At 44.9% G+C, this 27489-nt stretch overlaps 1 protein-coding gene across 1 annotated transcript in view; it reads right to left on the bottom strand.

The window, feature by feature from the left end:
• LOC146869057 (E3 ubiquitin-protein ligase TRIM39-like) overlaps positions 1–27489 on the bottom strand; it is a 103282-nt gene that overhangs the window by 14992 nt on the left and 60801 nt on the right. The window contains exon 4 of the mRNA XM_085650258.1: positions 18468–18490. Within this exon, the coding sequence (XP_085506384.1) occupies positions 18468–18490 (23 nt within the window). The remainder of the gene's footprint in view (positions 1–18467; positions 18491–27489) is intronic.

The raw sequence follows: 27489 nt of genomic DNA, 5'->3' as shown, positions 1-27489 counted from the left end.
ATAGGAAAAAATAAATAAAAAGTGGACGAGTGCAAAGTGCTGCTTAGTAAAAATCATAACTGGGTGATGTTACGCTTGTCTTGAAGACATTTATTTATTTATTTTATAGTTTTATAGAGCGCAAACCAGACCCGTGAGGGTATCAGAGCGCTTTGCAGGATTAAGGGTGATATACAAAGCGTTGGGAAGGGAGGGATCAATTGGGTAAAATAGGGGCTACATAATGCAAGAAAAACACGCAGTCTAAAGTCCCGGCTACATGTGGGAAAGAAATTAAAACAGGTAGATACATTATACAAGAAGGCACGTAGCCTCAACTCTTGGGGGGATGCCCAGGAGTGCAGGAATAGGTATCATCCATAGAATGTTAATAAAGTAACATGTTCATTAGACGAGGTATTTACCCATTAGGAAGGTTTTGGTCTCCTTCTTAAAGTGTGCCAAGGACGGAGCCTTCTGATGGCGGGTGGGAGAGCGTTCCGAATCCTTGCCGCTGCCCCAGAGAAGGCCCGATTGTAGATTTTTTTCTTCCATAAGCGTGCTTGTTGCAGCAGCAGGTCTTTGGCGGATCGGGAGTTTCTGGCTCCTCCTGTTTGTGTGCGAGTAATGCAGGCCAGTTTAAATTGTATTCTGGCCTCCAGGGGAAGCCAGTTCAGAGATTTGAGGTGGGGAGAGATGTGGTGGAATTTCTTTGAGCCGGTTAGGAGTCTGGCGGCGGTGTTGAGGCAGGCTGTCAATGGGACCAGAGATTTCTTGGGTAGCCCTGCAAGAGTACAGCATCCATATTCTAGTCTGGAAAGGACTAGTGCCTGGATTGCTGTTTTAAGGTCGGACACATCGAGGAAGGGTATTAGGTTTATTAGATAACTCAGGTGGAATCTGGCCATCGAGTTTATATGCCCACGCATTCTCAGGCTGCCGTCAAGGGTTATTCCAAGCGATTTCGCCGAGTCAACAATGGTAGGAGGGCAGTTTAGTGCTGTGATAGTCTTGATCCATTCCTGGATGTCTGGATTGGGTTTGGGTGGGGAGATCAGAAGAAATTCAGTTTTATTTGCGTTGAGTTTAAGTTGGTTGGCGGTGAGCCAGTGGACTTCGGGGCCTCGTTCAGGGAGAAAATGTCCTCAGGGGAAGAGATTTTTATGTAGACCTATCTAAACCATTTAAGGACACTGCCATCCAACCCCATCCTGAGTTTAAGGCGTTCAAGGAGAAATTGGTGGTTAACCGTGTCGAAGGCAGAGGAAATGTCTAGGAGGATTAGGAGACAGGTTTTGCCTTGGTCGAGGGCTTGGACAGCGTCATCTAAATTGTGGAGGAGGGTGGTTTCCGTGCTGTGTCCCGATCTGAACCCGGATTGGAAGTCACCTAACAGTTGAAATGTGTTGATGTGTAGGCTCAGCTGCTGTTGCACACATTTTTCCAGAACTTTGGCTAGGAGTGGGATTTTGGTCTATAGTTCTCAGCGGAAGCAGGGTCCAGCATGGTTTTTTTTTAGGATGGGGACAACTTAGCCAGCCTTGAGCGAATCAGGAATTGAGCCCTGTAGGAGGGAGGCGTTGATTATTGAGCTCCAGGAAGGGATCATAGCCTGAGAAGCGGCAGCTAGGCAGTTAGACGGGAGAGGATCATTGAAGTGATTGTTCGGGTTTAAAGAGGCAAGAATTTTCGAGATAGAGTGCTCGTCGTAGATTTTAAAATTGGCCCAGTGTGCTAGGTTTTTGGGTGAGGTTTGGGAGGACAACGCGGAGAGAAGAGGTAGAGCTGGCAGATTTTGATTTTGGTGGTGAGTTGCGGATTTAAGTTCATTTCCTAGGGCAGAGATTTTGTCGCAGAAGAAGGAAGAGAATTCCTCGCTTATTATTAGGGGTTTTGGTGTTTCTTTGGAGGTTTTCGCTAGTTTGTTGGATTGGTGTTTGACCAAGTCGAACAGCTTGCTTGGTTGATTTTTGGCGTTCTCCAGTTCAGTTCTGAAAAATTATTTTTTTGAGTTGAGGACTTTCTTATTGTAGGCATTTCTGGCTTGGCGGAGAAGTTTTAGATGTGCTGCTGAAGGGTGTTGTTTCCAGTTACGTTCAGTCTGTCGAAGGGATCTCCTCTCCTTGTTGATTCAGAATATAAGCAGGAAGAGAAAGGCAACGCAATATAGAAGTCTTCAAAATTGACATGTCATGTCATCTGCCATTAGTGTGGCCCTTGTTACTCTCTGTATGGCTTACAGAAGGAGCCATATTATGGTTTGGAGAAGAGTATTATTGTTTATATGCCTTTTATAGGCAGAGTTTGGAGTGGTACTGACTCCAGGTATAATCACATCACAGCAAATCTGACACTGCTAATCTGCATGCTCATGTTTAAAGGGTATCGGAGGCGCAGCGGACAGAGGCAGAACAAGTCAGCGAACGAGGAGACACCGAAATACGGTTCTCTCACGCCCCCGGGCACCTCCAGAATACGGAACTTTCTATATATGAGGTACAGATAAACGAACTGACCTCTCTAATTAGGTTAGTGGGAGATTCTCACTAGATAAGGAGCCATAATGCGTTCTCCTTGCATTGGTCCTGATGAAAGCCTATAGACTACGACAGTAGGCTGAAACATGTCGACCTTTGACCTTTAATTTTTTAAGTACGGTAGACCAGTAACTCGGTCTTCCTCCGCACTTGAATTTTTCTTTTACCTTTCTCTGATCAAGATCTCCAGAATAAAATTGCTTTTGAAACAATGATTCAGAGATTTTAATTCACTTGACATGAACCTTCTCACACCTCTTGAACCTTCATGTCTGGACGCTACTGTCTAACCAGATGGTCTTCCTCCGGGTGGAGGTCAGCATACACACAAAAAAAGACCCAATGATGATGCTGTACTATTACACATAAGCGGTAACCCAGTTCATGCCGCTGCCATACCTGTGTATAGTTATGAGGGTTCTTTTATGAAGGAACCAAGAACGTGAAAGACCCTGGATATACAGGACAAGTGGTCCACTCCCCTTTGATTTTTTTGCATAAAGGGTATGTGAGAAATATGATAGGGCACACTTCAGGCAGCTTGATTATACTTAAAATTGTTGAGGTGTCGCTTGGCAGATGTATTACCTTGTTGGTGTTATTTTCAGTTTAATTAATGTTCGCTTAGTAAAATTAGCATTATTCATTTGAAATGACAATGCAGTGAAGTACAGAACTGTGTTTTCTTGACATAGGCGAATTAGGCCTCAATTAGGCTCTGACTCCATCTTGGATTAGGAAATAGCCATGTTTTTATATCTCAGTGACACTGCTCAAAGCAAAATGTACCCTGATGCTTTGTGTGGATACGCTGCTTTTTAGTTGAATTGTTGCTTTTCACTGCCTCTTCCTGCTCACTCGCTGTAGTCCTATCCATTTCTAAAGCTGATATTGGTTACGTAGCCAGGTTTGTGCTAAAACGTCCGATGACTTCAGGGAAAAGTAGAGCTAATTATTATCGTCTTAGAGAGATAGTGCTAGGATGGTGGCATTGAATGACATATTACATCTGTATTCTGATTGGACAATATGCAGTACATTGGCACACCCTATGCTAACTGTGCGATTTAAGTTGCTATTATGGTTAATTTTGTTATAAAAGGATGCGTGTTTGCGGGTGAGCCAGAGAGATATTTTAGACTCTTTCCCGAGCCGCTAGGGATGCTGCCTGATATTCTATTGATTTGCTGCATATTTTGGACTTAGACCATTTTTTTATTTTGTTCATACTGTTTATTCCCAATGACTCATATATTACGCAATTGAGACCATCTATTGTTTTACCTTCAGTATTGCACTTTAATATTTTAATAAACCTTCATGGTTTCCAAATTACTGATCTTGAGCCTTTTTGAATTAGGGTTGACTCAAACATATCACCGTTGACTTATACATTTATTGGGATTTGCTGGACACTTTGGATCCGATTCACAAAGGTAAACTGAGACAAAAGTCTAACTTTAGGACTTTCGGTATTCACAAAGGGCATTTACGAGTAGTAAAGTTAGACTTCTGTCTCAGTTTTACTCTCAGTTAAACTTAAGACCAAAACCTAAGTTTAACTGAGACAAAAGTCTAACTTTAGGACTTTCGGTATTCACAAAGGGCATTTTCGAGTAGTAAAGTTAGACTTCTGTCTCAGTTTTACTCTCAGTTAAACTTAAGACCAAAACCTAAGTTTAACTGAGACAAAAGTCTAACTTTAGGACTTTCGGTATTCACAAAGGGCATTTTCGAGTAGTAAAGTTAGACTTTTGTCACAGTTTTAGTCTCAGTTAAACTGAAGACCAAAACCTAAGTTTAACTGAGACAAAAGTCTAACATTAGGACTTTCGCTATTCACAAAGGGCATTTACGAATGGTAAAGTTAGACTTTTGTCTCAGTTTTAGTCCCAGTTAAACCTACGACTTTCGGTATTCACAAAGAGCATTTACGAATAGTAAAGTCAGACTTTTGTCTCAGTTTTAGTCTCAGTTAAACTTAAGACCAAAACTTAAGGTTAACTGAGACGAAAGTCTAACTTTACGACTTTCGGTATTCGCAACGGGCATTTAAGAGTAGTAATGTTAGACTTCTGTCTCAGTTTTGGTCTCAGTTAAACTTAAGACCAAAACTTAAGTTTAACTGAGAGAAAAGTCTAACTTTAATGCGTGCAAATGCCCTTTATGAACACAAAAATGTGTAAAGTTAGGCTTTCATCTCAGTTTACCTTTGTGAATCGGGCCCTTTATTTCTACCTCATTATATCGACCTTATCATAGCTAAAGACAACATCATTCAACTTGATGATATTTTACCCTGTGACTGGTCATCACCAAATATCCTTCTGCATCCTGGAAAAGGTCATGTGCAGACAGGGCCAACCACATAAAATCAATCAACTGTCTCGTAACCTGAGAGACATCAACATTAGTGATCTAACATCCATTAGCAAGAATAGTCTTAAGCCAGCCCTAATATGACCAATCTGGGCGACCTTACTGATCATACCATTAACTCTATGACGAGTATTTTCGACTCTATTGCACCTAAGCAACTAAAAAGGATTCTGATCAAACAATCCAGACCCTGGTTTAATAGCTCTCTAAATGATGAACGTCGCAAACGTGGGCTTTCAGAGAGACTTTGGAGAAACTCTCCATCCACTTCCAGCCTCAATCAGTTAAGGAAGATGAGAAGCGCATACAACAAACTTATTCGCAATGCTAAAACCGATCACTTCAGGGCTTAGTCCGAAATCATCAAACAGCAAGCTAACCACTCTACCAACCATAGCTCCACACATATAATCTCCTTTCCTAGTGGAGAGGACTTCTCAGCACACTTCTCTGAAAAGGCGAGGAAAATTTAACTTGAGCTGCAACCTACCACTCCAAATTTGCTCCCTGTGAACACCCTTGCATCCTCAGAGGAACCTATGGAACCTACTGCAGCGAGTGCACCTTCCTTCCACAAAATCAACGCATAATGGAATACTTTTCTTCTTCCAGATGACACGGAGCTGCTCCAATCTATGGCGTCCTTAAAACCTTCTAATCACTTCAGTGATCCACTACCAGCCAAGTTTTTTAAAGATCTCAATTCCGCCATCCTCCCACTGTGGTCCCGGATCATCCAAGAATCCCTCTTACATGCGATGATTCCAGATTGCCTCAAGTCGGGTCAAGTCACTCCCATCCCAAAGAAGCCCAATGTCGACTTAGCTGATCCTAACAACTTCCATCCAATCACCAGTATCAGGGCTCTAGCTAAACTGCTCGAGAAATCGGCCACACACAGCTCTAAAACCGTATTGAGAAATTTCAGCTCCTTGACCTCTACCAGCCGGGTTTCAGAGCGGGGCACAGCACTGAAACAGCATCAACTCACATCGTTGGGGACGCCTTGAGATACCTTGATCAAAATGTCCCTTGTCTTCTAATCCTTCTTGACCTGTCCTCAGCATTTAACACTATACACCCCTTCCCCGCTCATGACGGAACCACTCCGTCATGAGCCACGGTTGCGCTGTGCTCATGACGGAGTGGTTCCGTCATGCTACGGCTGTTGGCGGCCGCTCCGCCCAAGCGGCGCTAATCCCCCGCCTGTGCGGGCGATTAGCGCAGTGGGCGGAGACGTGACGGAACCACTCCGTCATGAGCACAGCTCAACCGTGGCTCGTGACGGAGTGGTTCCGTCACGAGCACAGCGCCACCGCACCTGCCCCCAAACCCCCCCAGCGCCGCGGCGGAATTCCTGCCGCGGCGAAGGGGTTAAACATGAAAACCTCTTCTTCAATATAGGATGGGATTTTCAAAGTCAACCAATCCCTTGCAAACAGTACCCCGGTCACCATTGGAGTACCTCAAGGCTCCGCACGTTCGCCCACTCTTTTCAACCTTTTAATGGAACTTCTCTCCGATATTCTGGACCGCTCTAACATCCAGTACCATACGTATGCAGATGACACTCAACTATATTTGAAGATCGCCTCTCCAGATGACAAAAACACTCTAAATGATGCACTCCTAAAAACTCAACAATGGTTAACTCATAACCATCTATTGTTAAATAATCTCAGAACTGAATTCCATCTGATTGCCCCCCCAACGACTCTGCACTTACCCATGAGTGGCTCAAACAACTTACTGCTCTTAACTGCACACCACATGTTGTTGACTTGGCTAAATCTTTAGGTATAGCCCTGGACAAATACCTGAATATGCAAGATCACATCAGCGCTACTATTAGACGAGCCAATCTTCAGCTCAACACGCGTAGGAAAATCAAGCCAGCTGTACAATCCCTAGTTATCTCACACTTGGAATATGGTTTGGTGACCCTTGCTGGGCTACCTAAAACTAGTTTGGCTCTGCTTAGAGCCACACGGAACGCTTCGGCCAGACTCATCACTGGCTCTAGAAAACTTGACCACGTCACGCCAGACCAAATTCAACTAAACTGGCTGACCATTGAAGCGAGGATCAGGCTCAAGATAGCTTTCCTTGACGCACAAAGCGATTCATCACAACACCCCCGCTTACCTGGCATAAAAACCTGAGCTATCAGGCTCGAGTCGGAACTTCAGAAGCTCTAACACCCTATTATTGAATCCTCACAAATTCAATAAGAAAGGAATTTACAATCATGCTTTCTCTGGTCTCGCTCCAAGAATATGGAACGCTCTTCCCCCAGAGATCAGAACCAACCCATCTACTGCCTCTTTCAAAAACATGCCAAATGGCTACTCCTGAATGATCTCCGACAGCATTAACACGGATATTATCTCAATCTACTTCTTACTCCGGTCTGGATACTCTCTTGTAACGTGCTGTTTCAATTGGGTTTATGTTTCTTCTCTGCTGAAACCATTCTGGTCCCGCTACTCTGGCTGACTCCCCAAGCCCCCCTTTGACCTTGTGTTTTGCCTCCTTGACCTTTTGATTGTTAAGTTATCTCTTCTGATCCATTTTGTTGTTGTACTCATACTTACGCCACTTTGTACAGCGCACTGCTACACGTTTGGGTCATGTTCGCGCTTTATAAAACTTTTCAAATAAATAAATAAATATAACCTGAGATAGAGATAAAACCCTGTATTACACGGCTTTTGTTTATTCTTCAAAAAGATGAAGAGACAGGTTTTTACAGCTACCAGCAATCAGAAGATGGCCTCCTCTCATGGCGTTTGCCAGACAGGACAGGAAAAGGCAAATGTATATTTTATTGTGTTATGGCCTCTGGGGGGCAGTCACAGGAGTCACTGTTCAGTTAGACATCACAGGTCCTCAAGCCTTGGGATGCGTCCATAAATGTTTCCAGGGGCACGCTTATATTCCTGAATCAGACTGCATGACCCAGTGTATAGTAATTGTATGGTTATTTAGTCCCTGGCGACACAGCACCCAGGATAATAAACTGCATTGCTGCTAGACACTTATAAGGTACCAAAGGCCACAGCACTGTGAGGCAAAGCACATGGGTAACTTATATTGTCATTTACACCGCCAATAGCTTTAACTCTCGCAAATGCGAGACCTATTGCATTGCAAATGCTTGTTAATACTTACAAGGACAGGGTGCATTGAATTGAAAACATAGGACATGTGTTTCCGTTGTACATGTTCTAGTAGTGAAAAACTCATTTTTCACTGTGCAGGCCTATCTTTCCCATAGGCTAACACTGGGTTACCTTATTAAACTTAATACGTGATAACTTCAGTTTGGGAACTAATAGGGAAATAGTGTTTACACTCAAATACATTTTAATTGAAAATCCTCTGTAGTGGTGAAGTTGAATTTAAAATGACAATTTTGAAAACGCCATCTTTAGAAAGTTATTTTTCAGTTTTATAGAAAATTGGCATTTTTCTGCTCAAATTATTTGTGCCTTTTTGCCAGTGTCCTCAGTTACATGACTGTGATTGGCTCACCTATTGTGGGTTGTGTATTCCTTCCGGACACTGAGCAAAGCATGTGAGGGGAAAGGACCTTCCTGATAGAATGGCTGGGGAGAAGCTGGACCCTACCTTAACTACATTTCTAAAGACTCTGCTTGCAGCACACACAAGGGAACCTAACATCAGGCCTGGCCTTGCCTTTGTCGCCCTGGACAGTTCTGAGACAAGACCAGGGGATGGGGAGGAAGAACTGACCAGAACCAGTTTTAGTGTTGGTCGGGGAAGTTCCCCACACAAAGCTGACACTAGTATGAAAATGGGACCTTCAAAGCATCCCATCAGAACACTCCTAGTCGTTTGGAAGATTCAGAAGGACAGCCCTGCTGCCGGAAGGACATCATTGCTGTCTGGAAAAAAAGGACTGGATCTGCTGGCCTGGATCACAAGGGTTAGTCCGCCGATGCCCTGTGTGAGCTACAGTGACACCACAAACGTCCAGAGACCCCCTGCAATTGCCCTGCTGACCAGTACCAACGAGACCTGCCTAGACCTGCCTGAGCCTGCTGTTGACCTTTGTCTGAAGTGAGTCCTGATTCACAACAGGTGACCTCAGGTCCTGGATAGTTGGTTGGCCTCAGTGGAAGCTCCTCCTGCAGAAAAGGTGAAGAAACAGATGTTTTGGGCTCCTCGTGGCTGCAAAGTCATTTCTTTGTGCCAAATATGGACCAGCAATGCAAAGCTCCAGTGGGACTTGATCTTCGCTACGACAACGACCGTTCACGATGACTGCCAATGGGAGGCCTCTGCCACCAAGAATAGTGCTCATTGCGAGGACTTGAGAAAGTAAGGGCCAGATGTACAACCCGTTTTTGCATGCGCAAACGGGTTTGCGACCCATTTGCGCATGCAAAAACCTACAGGGCCATGTACAATTCCTAAATAGCGAGACGCAATTTATTTGCAACTCTCTAATTAGGAATTGCGAGTCGCTATTAGGAAGGGGCGTTCCCTTCCTAATAGTGACCCCAAATGCCATGTATGACTGTTTTGCGACCGCAATTGTGGTCGCAAAACATTTGCAGTTTACCACCCTCTTTGGTTGGCCAGCCATTCCCAATAGGGTCGCAAATTGAGAGTGGCTCATTAATATTCATGAGCCTTGCATTTTGCGACCCCATTGGGAATCGCTAACAGTGTCTCTGACACTGTTATACATTTTCTCTTGCGACTTGCAAATTGCGGCTCACAATTTTTCGCAATTTGCGAGTCGCAAAAGCAAATGGTCGTACATCTGGCCCTAACTTCCTAGTGGGACTACCATAGTCCTTGTGTCCAATCCTCACTCCATTGCTATTGTCCGGACCTTAAAACTTTATCTCACTTCCTCGTGACCAGATACCTGAAATTGGCGCTTTGTGTTTCTTGGCGCTATTTCTACCTAAATTTTTAAAAATTAATAAATTTGGTACTATTTATTGGATTCATATTGTTTTGGTATCATTTTACTTATTAAAATAAACTCTATGTTTCTAAATTGCTTTGGGACTTTTATAGTTCACCCTCATATAGATTGTGGTTGTTGCTTGAGTGGGGTTCTCACCCCATCAACTAATATCCCAATATCTTTCAGATACAATAGAGTGAGACCTAGTGAGACCACAGGAGGAGGTGTAAAAGCACAAGACTTGGTAAAACCACAGGAGGCGGTATAACAGAGAGAGACCTTGAGAGACCACGGGCAGCATAACTCAGCGAGACCTAGTGAGATGACTGGAGAAGGTACAACAGAAAAGGGCCTTGTGAAGCCACAGGAGGGGGATTTAACTGAGCGAGACCTACTGAGACCACTGGAGGAGGTACAACAGAGCCAGGCCTTGTGAGGCCACAGGAGGGGGTATGACTGAGTGAGACCTAGTGAGACCACTGGAGGAGGTATAACAGAGCCAGGCCTTGTGAGGCCACAGGAGGGGGTCCGCAGAGCCAGGCCTGATGAGAGCACAGGAGGGTACAACAGAATCAGGGCTGATAGGAATTTTAGGAGGAGTACAACAGATCCAGTCCTTGCGAGAGGACATGAGTGGAAAATAGAGCTGGGCCTTGTGAGACCACAGGAGGGTAAAACAGGGCCATACCCTGTAAGACCAGAGAAGAGTGCACCTGAGACAAACCTGTAGAGAATAACCAAGACAGGACTTGTGAGATCACAGGAAAGGACAGCAGAGCCAGGTCTCAAACGACACCAGGAGGAATACGATGGAGGGAGACCAGTAAATCCACAACCAGGGCTTACAACACCACAGGAGGGGAGAGCATAGAGGAGGGTACAACAGAGACAAGGGCATGCGACTACAAGAGGAGTACAACAGAGACAGGAGTCATGAGACCACAGGAGGGTAAACAGGGCCATACCTTGTAAGACCAGAGTCGGGCGCACCGGAGACAAGCCTGGTCAGACTACAGGGGAGTATAACCAAGACAGGACTTGAGATCACAGGAAAGGACAGCAGAGCCAGGTCTCAAGAGACACCAGGAAGAATACGATGGAGGGAGACCAGTAAATCCACAACCAGGCCTTACAACACCACAGGAGAGGAGAGCGTAGCCCGGCCACAAGGCCAGAGGAGGGTACAACAGAGACAAGGGCATGAGACTACAAAAGGGGGTACAACAGAGACAGGACTCATGAGACCACAGGAAGGTAACACAGGGCCATACCTTGTAAGACCAGAGTCGGGTGCACCTGAGACAAGCCTGGCCAGACTACAGGGGAGTATAACGAAGACAGGGCTTGAGATCAAAGGACAGATTTCACCCAAACAGAAACACTAGAACTGTTCTCCTTGCAGTGCTAGATGATCTTAGAATGGCTGTGGATGTTAACTACACAAGACATGAAGAACGTATGTTTGTTGATATGTTTTTTCACTTTTAACCCCTTAACTGCTGGGCCTACCCTCCAACCCCCCTCCTCCCCCAGTGCTGAGCCCTTTTTTGGATATTTGGGGTAGTTCGTGCTTAGGCCCCTGTAACTTTTTGGCCATATAAGGTATCCATGTCAAATTTCCGTCCTGCTATTCCAACATCCTGAGGATTGTAAAGGTATCCAGGGTTTGTGGATTCCCCTGGAGGGGATCCAGAAATTAGCCAAAATACAGCAAAATTTTGAATTTTGGGGGAAAAATTTGAAAAATTGCTGCCGATGAAAGCGTCTGTTTTTTTCCCTGCAAATGATATCAACAAAGGGTTTGTGGTGCTGATATCACAATCTTCCCGACTTTCAGGGACTGACAGACTTTTGTTGGAAAACCAAAATGTTTTACGCAGTTTGGGCATTTTACTGGGACATAGCCCATTTTTAGGTCTCGGCTAGGCAGCGCATGCGCTGTCTCGTCGAGAGGTGCTGTATACAGTATTGTGGGGGAAGCTCCGCCCACTTTCTGCCCATGCTTTTGATTGGCTCAAAACTGAAATGCTGCATTCTGATTGGTTGCCGGCGTATTAGTCTCGCCTCCTTACTGCCATGACGTCATGTTTATCCTTCCATGGCTATCAGCCCCTTTACTTCAGCAACTCTTTTGTTCCCCTGCCTCCCCCTGTTCCCTCCCGCAGTCTGTGACTTCTCTGGCCACCACCACCCACACACCCACTCCCATTCCTGCCTTCTTCGGTGCCCGCATTTTTGTTTACAATGCAATAGGACTCGCGTAAATACGCGTCCTATTGCATTTGTAAATGCTTTTTAGGTCTCGCCTGAGCCAGCCCATACGTTGCTCTGAGAGAATTTAGTAACTGGATTTTAAAAGTGCAACCAAAGGCTTTTCTCGGCCTCCAGCGTGCGGGAACGCGCGCTTGAACGTGCGCATGAGTCATCTGGCTTTTGTAATGGCTCATTAAGTCTTACAATGCTTCTCCACCCCCCCCTCTCTCTATGCTCTCACTCCCCCCTCCCTTCTCCCCGTCGCTCTTAGTCTGTTTCATTTGGATCTTTTTTTTTTATTTGCTGAGAGTGCGCGCATTGTGCTTACGTTTTGTTATTTTTAAATAGAGTGCGCGCATTTTGCAATCACCCCCTCTCTCTCTGCTTCCACTCCCCCCTCCCTTCTCCCCGTCAGCTCCATTTTCCTTTTTTTTTTTTTAGCGGAAAGTGTTCCGTTTTGTTCCCTCTTAGTCAGTTTCATTTGCCATCTTTTTTTTTGTTGCTGAAAGTGCTCCATTTTGTTCTTGGAAAATAAATAGAGTGCGCGCATTTTGCTTACGTTTTGTTATTGTTAAATCAATAAAGTGTGCGCATTTTGCAATTACACCCTCTCTCTCTGCTTCCACTACCCCCTCCCTTCTCCCCCTCCCTCCTAGTCAGCTCCATTTTCTTTCTTTTTTTTTAAGCTGAAAGTGTTCCGTTTTGTTCTTGTTAAATAAATAGAGTGCGCGCATTTTGCAATCACCCCCTCTCTCTTTGCTTTCACTCCCCCCTCCCTTCTCACCCTCTCTCTTAGGCAGTTTTATTTTCATGTATGCTTTTGTGCTGAAAGATTTGTTTGGTCTTAAAAAATGCGGGGCTGCACCAGTGAATCTACACTGAAGGGAACTACTTTGCATGTGTTCCTTGTGAAAGGGCTGCATGGCATAACTCATAGTGAAGTCAGCCAATGGCTGAAGTGGGCTAATACAATACCCCTTAATGTAGGCTGGAAGAACAAGCATTGGCATAGCCAATAGGTCTCGCCTTCTGGACCTTATAAGTGTTTAGCCAGGCAACAGTTGATGTTGTTGCACCAAGGATATTGTGCTGCATAACTAAATACTTATAAGGTCCCAAAAGCGAGACCTATTGGCTATGCCAATGCTTGTTTTTCATATCACTGGTTGCCAACATTCGCACTTTCTTTTGCCTGACCTGTCCAGACGGCTATGTTGTGCATGCGTCGTCCAGCAGCCGCTAAACACACGCTCCTGCTCATGAAGAGGAAGGTGTTTACCAGGAGAGCCGGAAGAGAAGCACGCCGCTAATCGAGACAGAAAGCACGCCCGATGGCAGAGGCGGGATTTCCGAGTGACTGAGCACTGTCACAAGAGGCAACGATGTTTCCCCGAAGGCCCCTGCTAGTTCTTCACTTTTTTGCACTCTCTGTTCGCCTTAGCCACAGTTTAGGTCATGTGATCGCGGAGGCGGGGCTAAGACAAGCAGGAAACAGACAGAAAGTCAACCAGCCCCGGAGCACTGAAGCAGCTTTGTCCCCAAGCATCGTGCCTTACTTTTTCCAAGTTTATTTACCGAGCTCTTCAGGAACCACCGACCTACAGATCCCCCCCCCCACCCCCTCCCCTTAGCTTTGAAGGAATCATACAGCAGACGACTTCCAGGTTTGTTTTGGAAATTAACCTATTTTTAATTGAAACTGAGGACAAGTTGCTTGTCTTGATTCTGCTGCATATTTTCAGCAATCGCTGACATTTGCATTTCCATGGCCTTCTGCTCCCGGACAAGATGGAGAGATAGCCTAGATGGGTAATGGGCCCCCTGTATAGATCTCTGTGTCACCTGGTTTGGAGTAACAGAAGGGCCACCTCATCCTTTTATTCTTGAATGGCTGATAACATGAGCATCTTTGATTTGGCTAACAGAAACATCTGTTGTTAAAGTGCTTGGAAGCCGCTCAGTCGGTGGCGTGTGCTACATGAATGGTCAGTCCTGTATAAGCTGGTCTCGGCCATGCAGTTATTGAAGCCCGGGCGCAATGTCAGCGCGGATATTATATTTTTTAATACCAGCAGAGTTCAGTAAAAGACCAGATTTGCTTTCTGCTGAGGGACTTTCTTTTTTTAATTTTTATGGCAACTACTTCTATTTAACTTTCTTGATAGAAAACGACCAGCAGAGGTTAGTAAAATACCAGAATCACTTTAGCATTCTCTAGATTCCAGTTTATAGAAATAGTCTTCCACGAGCACCTGTAGACAATAATATTTTTTTCAAATCTTGTATTTTCAGTGATATGACCACTGAAGGCCCTGCTTTTATATTAAAAACAGAGCTTAGGACTATACCATTTTCTGCTGAAAGGCAATATTTCACTCCATGTGTTCCCATACCTGGAGTGTCACGCCGTTTGGTGCTTAGTTCCCGTCCATGTTAAAGAACAGTAGATGTTTCAGCACCCAGGCTAATGTGCTGCATAGCTAAATAAAGGCGAGACCGATTGCATTGCAAATGCTTGTTGCTATTTGTTGTGCTTTCAACCTCCTTTCAGTTAATGGTAAAAATGGGTATGAAAGCAATAATGATCCTGGAAAGCTATACATTTCTGAAAAGTAGACAAAACTCTGAGTTCAGTAAGGGGTCATTTGTGTAGATTCTTCGATGTTTTCTTAGAGAACCAAACAGGGAAAATTGAAAATGAGTTGAAAATTCAGCCATTTGTGCCAACGTTGTCACCGGTAACTTCTTTTAAATATGACAGATTTTTTAAAGCCATATACCGTTACATCCACTGGACCCTTCTGGTTGTGGGGATATATAGGACTTGTAGGTTCACTAAGAATCCGATGTGCCCAGAGCCAGTAACTGAGCTGCGCCTTGCTATGGTTTTTCATTGTGTACCGAGTGTACAGCAATTCACTTGGTAAAATATAAAGAGTGAAAAATAGGTATCGTGGAAAACTATGTATTTCCAAAATGGGAACAACAAAAGGGTATTTTGAAGCAGTGGTTATTTGCACAACTCCATATATGTTGGTACCTATACCAGCAAGTGAATTAGAGGGCTTTTTTGAAAATTATACTTTTTTACACACTGTCCTACATTTGGAAGGGATAAATGCATATAAAGTCAATTGGCAAAAACACTTCTTCTACTATTCTATGTTTCCCGAAGTGTCCCAGCAAAAATGGTACCTCACTTGTGTGGGTAGGCCTAGTGCCAGCGACAGGAAACAGCCCAAAACGCAACGTGAACACACCATATTTTTACAGTGAAAACTGACCCTTTCTTTGTGAAGTGCCTAGCTGTAGATTCTGAACCCTAGCTCTGCCGTCACCTAGGGAAACCTAGCAAACCTATACATTTTTGAAAACTAGACACCCAGTGGAATCCAGTTTGGGGTGACTAGTGTGGCTTTTACCAGGTTCTCTTACGCAGAATTCCTTGCCAACCTCAAACTTTATTTTTTTTAAAACACATTTTCTTCAGATTTCTGTGATGGAAAGTTCTGGAATCTGCGTGGATCCGCAAAATTCCACCCACCCTGCATTCCCAAAGTCTTCCGATAAAAAAGATACCTCACTTGTGTGGGTAGGCCTGGTGTCCGTGACAGGAAACGGTGCAAAACACAACATGGATACACCACATTTTTACAGTGAAAACCAACTCTTTTTTTGCAAAGTGCCTAGCTGTAGACTTTGACCTCTAGCTCTGCTGGCACCGATGTAAACCTAGCTAACCTATAAAAGTTTGAAAACTAGACATCCAGGGGAATCCAGGATGGGGTGACTTGTGTGGCTTTCACCAGGTTCTCTTCCCAGAATCCCTTGCAAACCTCAATCTTTGTAAAACAAAAAAAACATTTTCCTCATATTTCTGTGATGGAAAGTTGTGGAATCTGTGTGGATCCACAAAATTCCACCCACCCTGCATTCCCCAATGTCTTCCGATAAAAATGTTACCTCACTTGTGTGGGTAGGCATAGGCCACGCGACAGGAAACGGTGCAAAACGCAATTTGGACATACCACATTTTTACAGTGAAAACTGACCCTTTTTATGCAAAGTGTCTACCTGTAGATTTTGAACGCTAGCTCTGCCGGCACCTAGGTGAAGTATCATTTTGCTCTGGAGAACAAAGAGAACGTTGGGTGGTAGTACATTTGTGCCGGCACGGTGATCCCACGCCCAAAAATATGGAGAAAGTGATTTTTTTACTTACATTTGAGGTTTGCAGGCGATTCTGGGTAAGAAAATGTTGAGGGGTCCATGCAAGCCATACCTCACTGGACTCCCCGAGTTGTCTGGTCTTCAGAAATGAGTGGGATTGGTAGGTTCCCCTAGATGGCCGCGATCCCGGGGGCAAAAAACGCCAGTGCCCCTTTCCTACAAAACCAGGTAGTTTTATGATGGGTAATTTTGAAGTCTCCACAATATGTTTTGGGCCCTTGCCTGTCATGGGTACTTGACCCACCCACACGAGTGAGGTATCATTTTTATCGGGAGACCTGGGGGAGCGCTGAGTGTCTGGAAATTTGTGTCAATCCGGTGATCCTACAACTTTCTCACACAGACATTTGAGAAAATTATGATATTTTCAGCAAAATGTGAGGTTTGCAGGGGATTCTGGCTAGGGAAACGTTGGGGGATCCACGCAAGCCATACCTCCCTGGACTCTCCCGGGTCTCTAGTTTTCAGAAATGTGTGGGTTTGGTAGGTTACCCCAGATGGCCTCTTTTGGTATTATACTGACCGATCACCACCAGTCAGTCATAAAATGCTTCTTGCTTATTTCCCACTCCACTAGGAAATTCACAAGACAAATATTCATAAATTGGCCCTTTTAATTGTATTGCACTACACATGGAATCACTTCCCTCGTTTCACCTGGGTGATCAGTTTCCATTCTGAAATGGTCTACTTTTATATGTTGTTATTTGCACTTCCCTTTCTACTACTAAGGAGACTTCGCTCTCCTTGTGGTGTACTAATGTTTACTTTTCCGCACACTATCATTTTTTCCTCAGGATGGTCGCATATACATACAATTTTATATATATTTTAAATAGATTCCGACAAGATCTTCTCTGCATCTCTCGGACTACTTTTGGACATTGTCCTTACTACAGGGCGCTCAGGTATTCTATATTCTTAATAAATCTCACTACTAATGTTTATTCTTTCCTTGCATGCAAAATGGAACACTAAACATGCATATTTCTTCGTATCTTAGAGAGCACAATGCATGCAAAATCTAGTTTTTCGCTTGTATTATAATATATACAGGCATTCTCTATGGCCCCCTTCCTTGGGTTCTTATCTTTCGGTCAACATCGCCTATCATGGGTAACACTTTTTATGGCTTTGGGTGAGCTGACGCTACAATGCATTTTTACACAATATCCTCATTGCGTTGTGACCGGCATATATAATTTCATGTCGCTATTTTCCTTCGCCTCATCACTGCTATATGAGGTTGACACATATGAATTTTACGTAAAAGATCGCATGAGAGATGATGTTCCATTCCAATGTATGTATTTTTTCTGCAGCCTTGACAAAGCCCAATGGACGAAACACGTGTCAGCTGCTTGTGCTCGTATAGACCAGATATTGGCCATTCCTGCTTATATATAAACCGAACATTGTGGAAACTACAAATGGAATGAAATAACTTCACAAAAAAGAACAAAACATTTGATGGACTTCATATTAGGACTACTTTATTTATTAAATGGAATTTCTATGTGTGCTCTAGTACTTATTATTGTGTATATTTGTTGCCAAGGACATTGTCCTAAGCAGGTGAACACCCTAGGTGGCAGGGTGTCTGTAGTACCATGGTAGCACCTCTACTCCACATGAAGATATATGTGTATGATCTAACATCCCTAACAATAGTGCTGAAAATTGGATCTGCAATTGTTGTGAACATAGCCACCATATGTGTCTGTATAGTTAGGAAATTATGACTTAGTGTTTGCACAACTCTGAATTTAGGAAAACCTGGGGGGACTTTTCCAGAATGGGCTTGCTTTTTCTGTATGTTCAGGGTACTTTTCGTACGACTTCAGATAAGCTTTAAAGATACAAATATGTTTTGTGAGGACAGCAGCTCATTTCTGTGGCAATTATTTCAAGACTCAAAAGAGTTTGCTGAAAACTTGCAGGGATTTCTGAAAATTTAAGAGCGTTTCCGGATGACGCAGGGAAGGTTTCTGAGGACTTAAGATTTGTTTTGAGAATGTAAAGTGATTTTATGAGGGTCTGAAAGTTCCCTAACACTTTGTGTGAGCTCAGTAGTGGCATTTACACACCGCAGCATTGAGATCTGCTCCTTACACACTGACAGGAGGATAATAAACCAGCCTTACCTGCTTAGGGTGCTTCTGACATCCTGCAAAACAGAGAAACAAACACAGTGAAATCAGTTTCCACAGGAGATGTTAAAGTTATGGCAGTATTTTTGGTAGTGAAACACTTAACTACCTATGGTTAGAAAATAGTGAGTGGGGTCACATGACAGAGTACATTCTGGGGTATTGCATGACTAAGAAGAAAATGTGATATTCTGAATGGTAATGACACAGCACAGTGTCATTCTGAATGGAGTCACAAAACACAGCACATTCTGATCTTCTGAATGAGGTCACTTGGCACATTGTATGACGTTCCTAACAGGGTCACATGCATGGGCATCATTTAGGGATTGCCAGGGGTCGCAGCTGTGACTCCTGTCTTGCCCCTTGTGACCCCTGGCACTGCATGTGCGACTTCTGGCTTCAGAGGTAGCAAAATGAGTACCGAGAACACAGCGGAAGCTCGCCCTTATGGGAGCCGTGCTCCACCTTTGTATTTCAAACAATTTTATATTAAACTAATAGTGAATAATAGATTATTATTCACTGTTAGTGTAGTAAAAATGGGGCACGAGGATCTAGAATGAGTACTTCTGTGGCAGATGACAAATAAAAAATGCTTTTAAATGTACGTGGGGTACAAGCTTGGGGATCGGAGTGTGGTTGTGTGTTTGTGAATGTGTTTGTACGTGTCAGCATGAGTGTGTGTAAGTAACAGCGAGTGTCAGTGACAGGTAGTGTGTGAGAGCCACTAAAAGGGAGTGAGAATAAGTGAAGATGAGTGTCAGTGAGTATGAGTGAGTCAGAGAGCACGAGTGAAAATGTATGAGTGAGTAAGAGTTGGAGTGAGTGTGAATGAAGGAGAGAGAATGAGTGATACAGAGTGTGTGAGAATGACAGAGCTAGAGCAAGTAAGTATGTTGGAGTCAGAGTAAGAATGAGTGAGAGTGAGGTAGACTGAGTGAGAATGAATGATTGAGTTTGGTTGAGTAAATGTGAGTGAGAATATGATGTAATGCTTGCTAGTCTGCCATTAGCCCTTACATACTGAAGGTAATTTGTGGCTTATAAAGGGACCTATGGAAAAATTCTACTGCTGGAATACTGGAGGCAATTGCTGGCATGGACAGGCACCTGTGAAAACCACTGCTACTGGCAGACTGGAGGCAATGTTTGGCATAGGGGGTAACTGTGGCAAGATACTAGCACTAGCTCATTGGAGATGCTTCTTGGCATAAGGGAGGAAAACCATGACATATGGTGGGCAACAATCACAAAATTCTAGTCCTGATGTACTAGATGTAATTCCACCCAGGTGCGATTTCTCCATGGGGCCATTGCTGTATTTGCTGCCCCCCTGGACCCTAATATGCATTTAAACAATTTATATTCCCGGTTGCGGTGCTTATATTACAGCAGTGGGCTGGCTGCACATTGCAAGCAGTAGATTTTCAATTTATGAGTGGGCCGGGACGTGGCATCAATATAGACAGCACCAGAAGAGTGTCTGGGTCTAAAGATGTGTAAGTGCGCATGTCAGGATGGATGGATGTCTTCCTATGACCAACCCGTCATGCGCACATAAGGCCTCTCCTACCCGCACAACGTTAGTGAGCCAGGGATCATATCCGCAGAGACCCCGGTCTCCAGAGGAGAGCTGACTTTGCCTGCTCCAACCAATCCCGACGCTGCTCTTATGCTGTGAAGCAGCTTCTGGGTTGGCTCAAGAGGCGAAGAGTAGGTCTAGTCCTGGAGGCAGCAGGTTTGGCTTTACAGAAGGACATAGCCAATCACAGTATGCCTTTATTATGAAGCCATGCAGTGGTTGGGTATTTTCTATCCCTTGCTGCCTTTCCTTCAGTCCCTCTACTGTTACCGCCTCATCTTCATGCCTAGCCCAGGGAGTAGCAAAGACGAGGGCGAGAAGCGATTCGAGTAAGTAACAGATATGGTAATAAACTATTTTACAGGATTTATGTTTTCTCAAGATGTTTTACAAGACAGAAAATTAACCTGGTAAACAGACATAAGAGATGCCTGAGAAAATTATCAGACTATAGAAAAAATATCATGAAAACGGACCATGAAATTGAAGGGTGTCGAGAGATAAACAAAAGAGGAGTGAAAAATAAAATCACAAGGGGAAGCCAGATGAGTGAGGCACAAAAATATACATTTTCTGATTGGTAAAATGTAGACTTCATCACTTAAGTGCTACCATGCAGCCTCGGAGACGATCTGAGAAGGTCAAGCGGCACTAAAACGGTTATACAGTACGACTTCAGGATGATAAAATTTCAGAATAATAAGCAAGCGTCCCATAGCCGTATGTTGGTTCATTACAGTAGGACTTCAGGATGATAAATGTTTAATATTAATAAGCAAGCACCTGTGGTCATACATTGGCTAATTTTCAATGAAATTACTGTCTAGAATTATGGGGAGAAAATCCAGAAACATTTGAAGCAGGAGTCTGCAACCGGTCGGTTACGAGCTACTGATAGCTCGCCAACAACCTGTCAGTACCTCGCAGCCTGACCCCCACTTTTGTATCCTGTCATAGCAATTTTGTTTATTTTCAGGCCTTTTTGGCCTCTTATCCATTCCTGCTCGCTTTCGCACACACCAACTGCTCCCATTGGCTACTAAGCTTCACTGGAGAGGGGTTGGGCAAAGCGAGTGACGTCAGTCCTGCAAGAACAGTGTTAGACTGCCCACCGTCAGTAACTAGTGCGCTTCCAGTCCATGTTGGCTGGTTCCCATTGGCTGATATACAAGGCGGGATGTGCGTACACTGCCTCTGCCATCCCCCGCCTGCAGTGACTCTGTCTGCAGCACTTGAAAAATGTAGGTTTGCTAGAGCGGCGCCTGTGAAGCTTTCTCTAGAAACAGAGGTGCATCTGCTGCTTTGCTAGAGCGGCGCCTGTGGATTTGAAGCTTTCTCTAGAAACAGAAGTGCATCAGCTGCTTTGCTAGTGCAGCGCCTGTGGATGAGAAGCTTTCTCTAGAAACAGAAGTGCATCAGCTGCTTTGCTAGTGCGGCACCTGTGGATGAGAAGCTTTCTCTAGAAACAGGAGTGCATCAGCTGCATTGCTAGTGCGGCGCCAGTGGATGTGAAGCTTTCTCTAGAAACAGGAGTGCATCATCTGCTTTGCTAGTGCGGCGCCTGTGGATGTGAAGCTTTCTCTAGAAACAGAAGTGCATCAGCTGCTTTGCTAGTGCGGTGCCTGAGGATGTGAAGCTTTCTCAGGAAACAGAAGTGCATCAGCTGCTTTGCTAGTGCGGCGCCTGTGGATGAGAAGCTTTCTCTCGAAACAGAAGTGCATCAGCTGCATCGCTAGTGCGGCGCCTGTGGATGTGAAGCTTTCTCTAGAAACAGAAGTGCATCAGCTGCTTTGCTAGTGCGGCGCCTGTGGACATGAAGCTTTCTCTAGAAGCGGAAGTGCATCAGCTGCTTTGCTAGTGCGGCGCCTGTGGATGTGAAGCTTTCTCTAGAAACAGAAGTGCATCAGCTGCTTTGCTAGTGCAGTGCCTGTGGATGTGAAGCTTTCTCTAGAAACAGAAGTGCATCAGCTGCTTTGCTAGTGCAGCGCCTGTGGATGAGAAGCTTTCTCTGGAAACAGAAGTGCATCAGCTGCATTGCTAGTGCGGCGCCTGTGGAGGTGAAGCTTTCTCTAGAAACAGAAGTGCATCAGCTGCATTGCTAGTGCGGCGCCTGTGGATGTGAAGCTTTCTCAGGAAACAGAAGTGCATCAGCTGCTTTGCTAGTGCGGGCCTGTGGATGTGAAGCTTTCTCAGGAAACAGAAGTGCATCAGCTGCTTTGCTTGTGCGGCGCCTGTGGATGTGAAGCTTTCTCGGGAAACAGAAGTGCATCAGCTGCTTTGCTAGTACAGCACCTGTGGATGTGAAGCTTTCTCTAGAAACAGAAGTGCATCAGCTGCTTTGCTAGTGCGGCGCCTGTGGATGTGAAGCTTTCTCAGGAAACAGAAGTGCATCAGCTGCTTTGCTAGTGCGGGGCCTGTGGATGTGAAGCTTTCTCAGGAAACAGAAGTGTATCAGCTGCTTTGCTAGTGCGGGCCTGTGGATGTGAAGCTTTCTCTAGAAACAGAAGTGCATCATCTGCTTTGCTAGTGCGGTGCCTGTGGATGTGAAGCTTTCTCTAGAAACAGAAGTGCATCAGCTGCTTTGCTAGTGCGGCGCCTGTGGATGTGAAGCTTTCTCTAGAAACAGAAGTGCATCAGCTGCTTTGCTAGTGTGGCGCCTGTGGATGTGAAGCTTTCTCTAGAAACAGAAGTGGATCAGCTGCTTTGCTAGTGCGGCGCCTGTGGATGTGAAGTTTTCTCTAGAAACAGAAGTGCATCAGCTGCTTTGCTAGTGCGGCGCCTGTGGGTGTGAAGCTTTCTCTAGAAACAGAAGTGCATCAGCTGCTTTGCTAGTGCGGCGCCTGTGGATGTGAAGCTTTCTCTAGAAACAGAAGTGCATCAGCTGCTTTGCTAGTGCGGCGCCTGTGGATTTGAAGCTTCCTCTAGAAACAGAAGTGCATCAGCTGCTTTGCTAGTGCGGCGCCTGCGGATGTGAAGCTTTCTCTAGAAACAGAAGTGCATCAGCTGCTTCAGAAGCTGGCTGAGCCCCCGCTCCACCAAGCCATTCTATGGAAATGGTATAGCTTGACATGCTTGCAGCCCCTCCGCGTGTTGCTCATTGTTGAATTCAGGTAACTAAAAGTCTAATGTAAACATTATTACACTTAAAAAAGCCCTTTTGTGTGCATGTTTGTGCTGGTGAGTTTCCGTCAGTGCAGTGCGCCCTTCTCTTCAGAGTCAAGTGACATGATGGGGGGTTCCCCTTCAGCCCCCTGCAGCATGACCTTCTGGGTGCTATCCAAAATGAATAACCAACAACAGCACCCGTTAACTAATAGCTTTTATATGAGATGGCACTTGCATGACCCTGGAATCCGCTCCAGCTCCCACATCTTAAACAATAGAGGCAGGTTCACAATTCCGGTGTGTGATATAATTAGGGGACAGGATGTGGTCTAACAGCTAGAGCGGTCAACTTCGAAGCTGGGGAACCGGGTTTGTGTCTCAACAGGGATGCTCAACATCCTGTGAATCTGGGCAAATCAGTTAATCTCTCAATGCCTAACAAAATGAATGTGTTCGCCTGTAACGCAACTGGTGCTCATGAAAAGAGCTCTGAGACCTTCTGGTCGAGTTTGCGCTATATAAAACTAAAAGAAAAATTATACTGTTATCTCAGGAAAGGTCACTTAAATACTTGTTCTTTTGGCAGTGCAGGCTGACTGGTGGGCGAGCGGGTGGTGCATGTTCACAACTCTGTGTCCGGAGATAACTGGAAACGTGAGCATACAGTGTTGTTTCGGGGGTTCGTATCCCATCCCTCTCGCAAGATCCCATCTCGGAAACCCCAACGCGCCAGCTGAGGTGTGTGTATGTTGTTGAATTATTAGCTGCACTCTAGACTCTCAGTAGAGTATTCAAGTCCCTAGACCTCCATTTTTTGAATGTTTCGAGTCCTGATCATGTCAATTAAAGCAGCGTTTCACAGGGAGCTTTTATTTTTAAATACATAAAGTAATCAGAGTCATTCCTGGCCACAAACTGGAGCCGGGAACATTATTTTACATTTCTTTTAATTGAATTTGAATGACTTAGAGGGTGTGGTGTAAGGGCCAGAGCTGCTGACTTCGAAGCTGGGGATCCAGGTTAGAGTCCCGGCATAGGCTCCACATCCTCTGATTCGGGGCAAATGACAATCTCCTATCGACTTTGGCCTATGGACAGCGCCTAAAAGCCCTCACTGGAAGCATTATAAATTGTAATAAAATAATGAGAGAGATGTAAAATCGGTTTCTGGCTCTGGTTTGTGCCGAGGGACCACTTGCGAGCGGTACTTTATTAGGGGGCAATAGGGGGGACCCTGGGAACAATGCACCAATTGCTCGGCCTTTAGTAGCTCACAATGATTTTACTGATCAGAAGTAGCTCTCTCAACAGAAAAGGTTGGAGACCCCTGGTGTACACGGATTACTGGTAGCACCAACGGTTTCATGCAGTAAAAAGTTACAACCGTAGAACGAGCAGGATTTGCAAGAGGGACAGTCGTGCACCTATTCCGCACACGTCCGCTGCCTCTGTCACCCTCCTATAAAGAATTCCAATGTTCTGATGTTATTGTCCAAGTTGTGACATGCTGTGTGAACTGCGCATAATATTTACCAGCAGATCATAACAACAAATACGAAGTATCCAATGTGAGCAAGTATTGGCCTATGGGGGCATTGCATCAGGAGGAAGCGGAGACCACTTACCTATTCATTAAGAGAAGGTGACCCAGTCTCAGGCCAACAGCTATGGCACTCTGTAACAACTCTGTAACACTCTAACAACAGCAACAGCAAATCCTGCCGTACTTCCGCACCGTCTTCAGTGTTACTGGTAGAAGCAGAAGTTTTATATTATAAATTCAGCTTTGTCGCCAGAATGAAAGGGGTCATTAAAGAAACATTAAAGGGCGATGAAGGGCATAGTTTTCAGACTCTAACTGGAAAGTGTGGGCACGGATGTGTGTAGGCATTTTACAGCTTTCGGGCTTTTCAGAGATGCACAAAGCCCACAATGCCCATGTAAGCAGCTAGTTTTCCCACTCGCATACATGGGAGCAGATTGATTTTCAAGCAGTGTTGGTAGGGCGGGCGCTAAACTCTGCTCTGGTGTCCGCAGGCAGAGTTTTTGCCAAACTCCGTGCTCCAAGCAGAGCACAGAATGTGGCAAAACTGTGCCAAAGAAGCGGAGTTTTCCGCCCACTCCTAGAATCAACACCCCTGGTCACATAATACAGCAGTGGGTCATACGAATGAGTTTCCATGACACAGTCTGCTGGTCTAAAACATGACACAATCTGTGATATTCTGAATGTTATCACATGAAGCAGTGCAGTGTAGGATCTACTGAATGAGGCCACATGACATAGTCTGTGATATTTGGAATGGGGTCACGTGGCACTGCATTGTCTGTTATATTCTAATCTGTGTCACATGGCCCAGCACATTGAGAACTTCACATAATATTATAAATCACGAATGATTTCCACCAGTAGAGGAGACATTTTACAAGACCTACAGGTGATATCACACACACTGAGAGCACAGCGAGAGCGACAAATGGAATTTGGTTTCTTTCCATGAACATTCTGTATGTCACGCTTTGAATATAGGTATTTGGACCCCTGCAGTGATGCGAGTCGTAATGGGGTCTCCTAGACTATAATCTTTGTTACAATTTAGCAACATGCTGTAATCTATAGCGCCTAGACATCAACGAAGAGTGTGGATGTTACATGTGTGCTATATATGGGTTTGGGTGAGCATGGAGTTTGTCTATTGTGATTTAATGTATGGGGACAGGAGTCCATTTTGGATCCCCTGTGTGTGAATAGTACATATGATGGAGGATGGAGGGAGCCCGCCAGATAGGGAGGTATATTGTGGAAACCTTCTTCAGGTCTTTGAAGTGGACCAGACTTCTGTGAAAGGAAAGGAATGAGGGAGACAAATGATGCTCTGAAGGTCATTCGCTGCCCACTTCCTCCATTTTTCATCCCCAGAAGAGTTATTGCAGTTCTGTGCAGCAGCCGGGAGGGAAGGCCTCTCTTCTGAGCCGTTGTCTCAGATTCCTCAGTCACGGCACACACAGCTCAACTCTCTCTTCCTGCCAAGATTGAGTGACAAAGACTTTAGCCCGACCAGTCCGTGCTAATAAATAAAATGTCAGAACTCCCTGAAGCCAGCTCCAGAGATAGAGCTCTCGAAATTTCATCTACATCTAAAACAAGCATTTGCAATGCAATAGGTCTCGCATTGACGCGAGTTTGAGCTATTAGCATTGTAAATGACAATGGCTTTTAGTTTTGTTTTTGTATTTATGTTTTAATAACGAAAACAAAAATAAAAGACATTGTTATTTGCGTGAGTTGGAGGGGTGTCCAAGAGGCGTGAGGCTGTGGCAAAGAGTAGGGGGTGGGCGGGAGGTAGGGTTGGGGGGAGGTCTAATGGCAGGGGCTTTCGCAGTCACTCAACACTCTCTCTAAAAACCTATACAATTGTAGAAATATACTGCGCGAAACGTCCTTTTAAATTGGACAACGTAACTTCGTGCAACGTCTGAAAAATTAAAGTATGCTAATGTGAGCAGATAAAGGCAACTGTCCGATTAAAATACTTGGATGTAATACACTTGCATCCCTCACAATTCCTTTTTGAGGAAACAGGCGAGACAGAAAAGAGCGGAAGTGAAAGCAGAGCGAGGCCAACAAAGGGAGGGGCAGGGCTCCTTAATGGAGCAGGGAGGGGATGAGTAGGGGCTCTTCTTAGTGCTTAGTGAGGTGTGTCACAAGCACTGTGTGTGGGGGAATGCAGTGTATGCTCTAGTGAAGTGAATCCAGGCACAGGGTTTGCATATAAACCGCGTCTGTGATTAGCAACAACAAAAAACAAGCATTGGCATAGCCAATAGGTCTCGCCTTTGGGACCTTATAAGTATTTAGTTATGCAGCACAATATCCTTGCCGCAACAAAATCATCTGTTGCATGGCTAAGGTCCCAAAGGCGATACCTATCGGCTATGCCAATGCTTGTTATATCTCTTCTGGCAACCCTCCATGATGCACTGATGGGATCCCTACTGGTAATCTTGCATCGGATCACTTCTGGCAACCCTCCGTGATGCACTGAGGGGATCCCTATTGGTAATCTTGCATCGGATCCCTTCTGGCAACCCTCCGTGATGCACTGAGGGGATCCCTACTGGTAATCTTGCATCGGATGCCTTCTGGCAACCCTCCATGATGCACTGAGGGGATCCCTACTGGTAATCTTGCATCGGAGGCCTTCTGGCAACCCTCCATGATGCACTGAGGGGATCCCTACTGGTAATCTTGCATCGGAGGCCTTCTGGCAACCCTCCATGATGCACTGAGGGGATCCCTACTGGTAATCTTGCATCGGAGGCCTT

The sequence above is a fragment of the Triturus cristatus genome, chromosome 1_1 (assembly GCF_964204655.1).
Source record: "Triturus cristatus chromosome 1_1, aTriCri1.1, whole genome shotgun sequence".
Taxonomy (NCBI): Eukaryota; Metazoa; Chordata; class Amphibia; order Caudata; family Salamandridae; genus Triturus; species Triturus cristatus.
The sequence above is the reverse complement of the archived record's forward strand: the minus strand, read 5'-3'. Positions and strand labels throughout refer to the sequence as shown.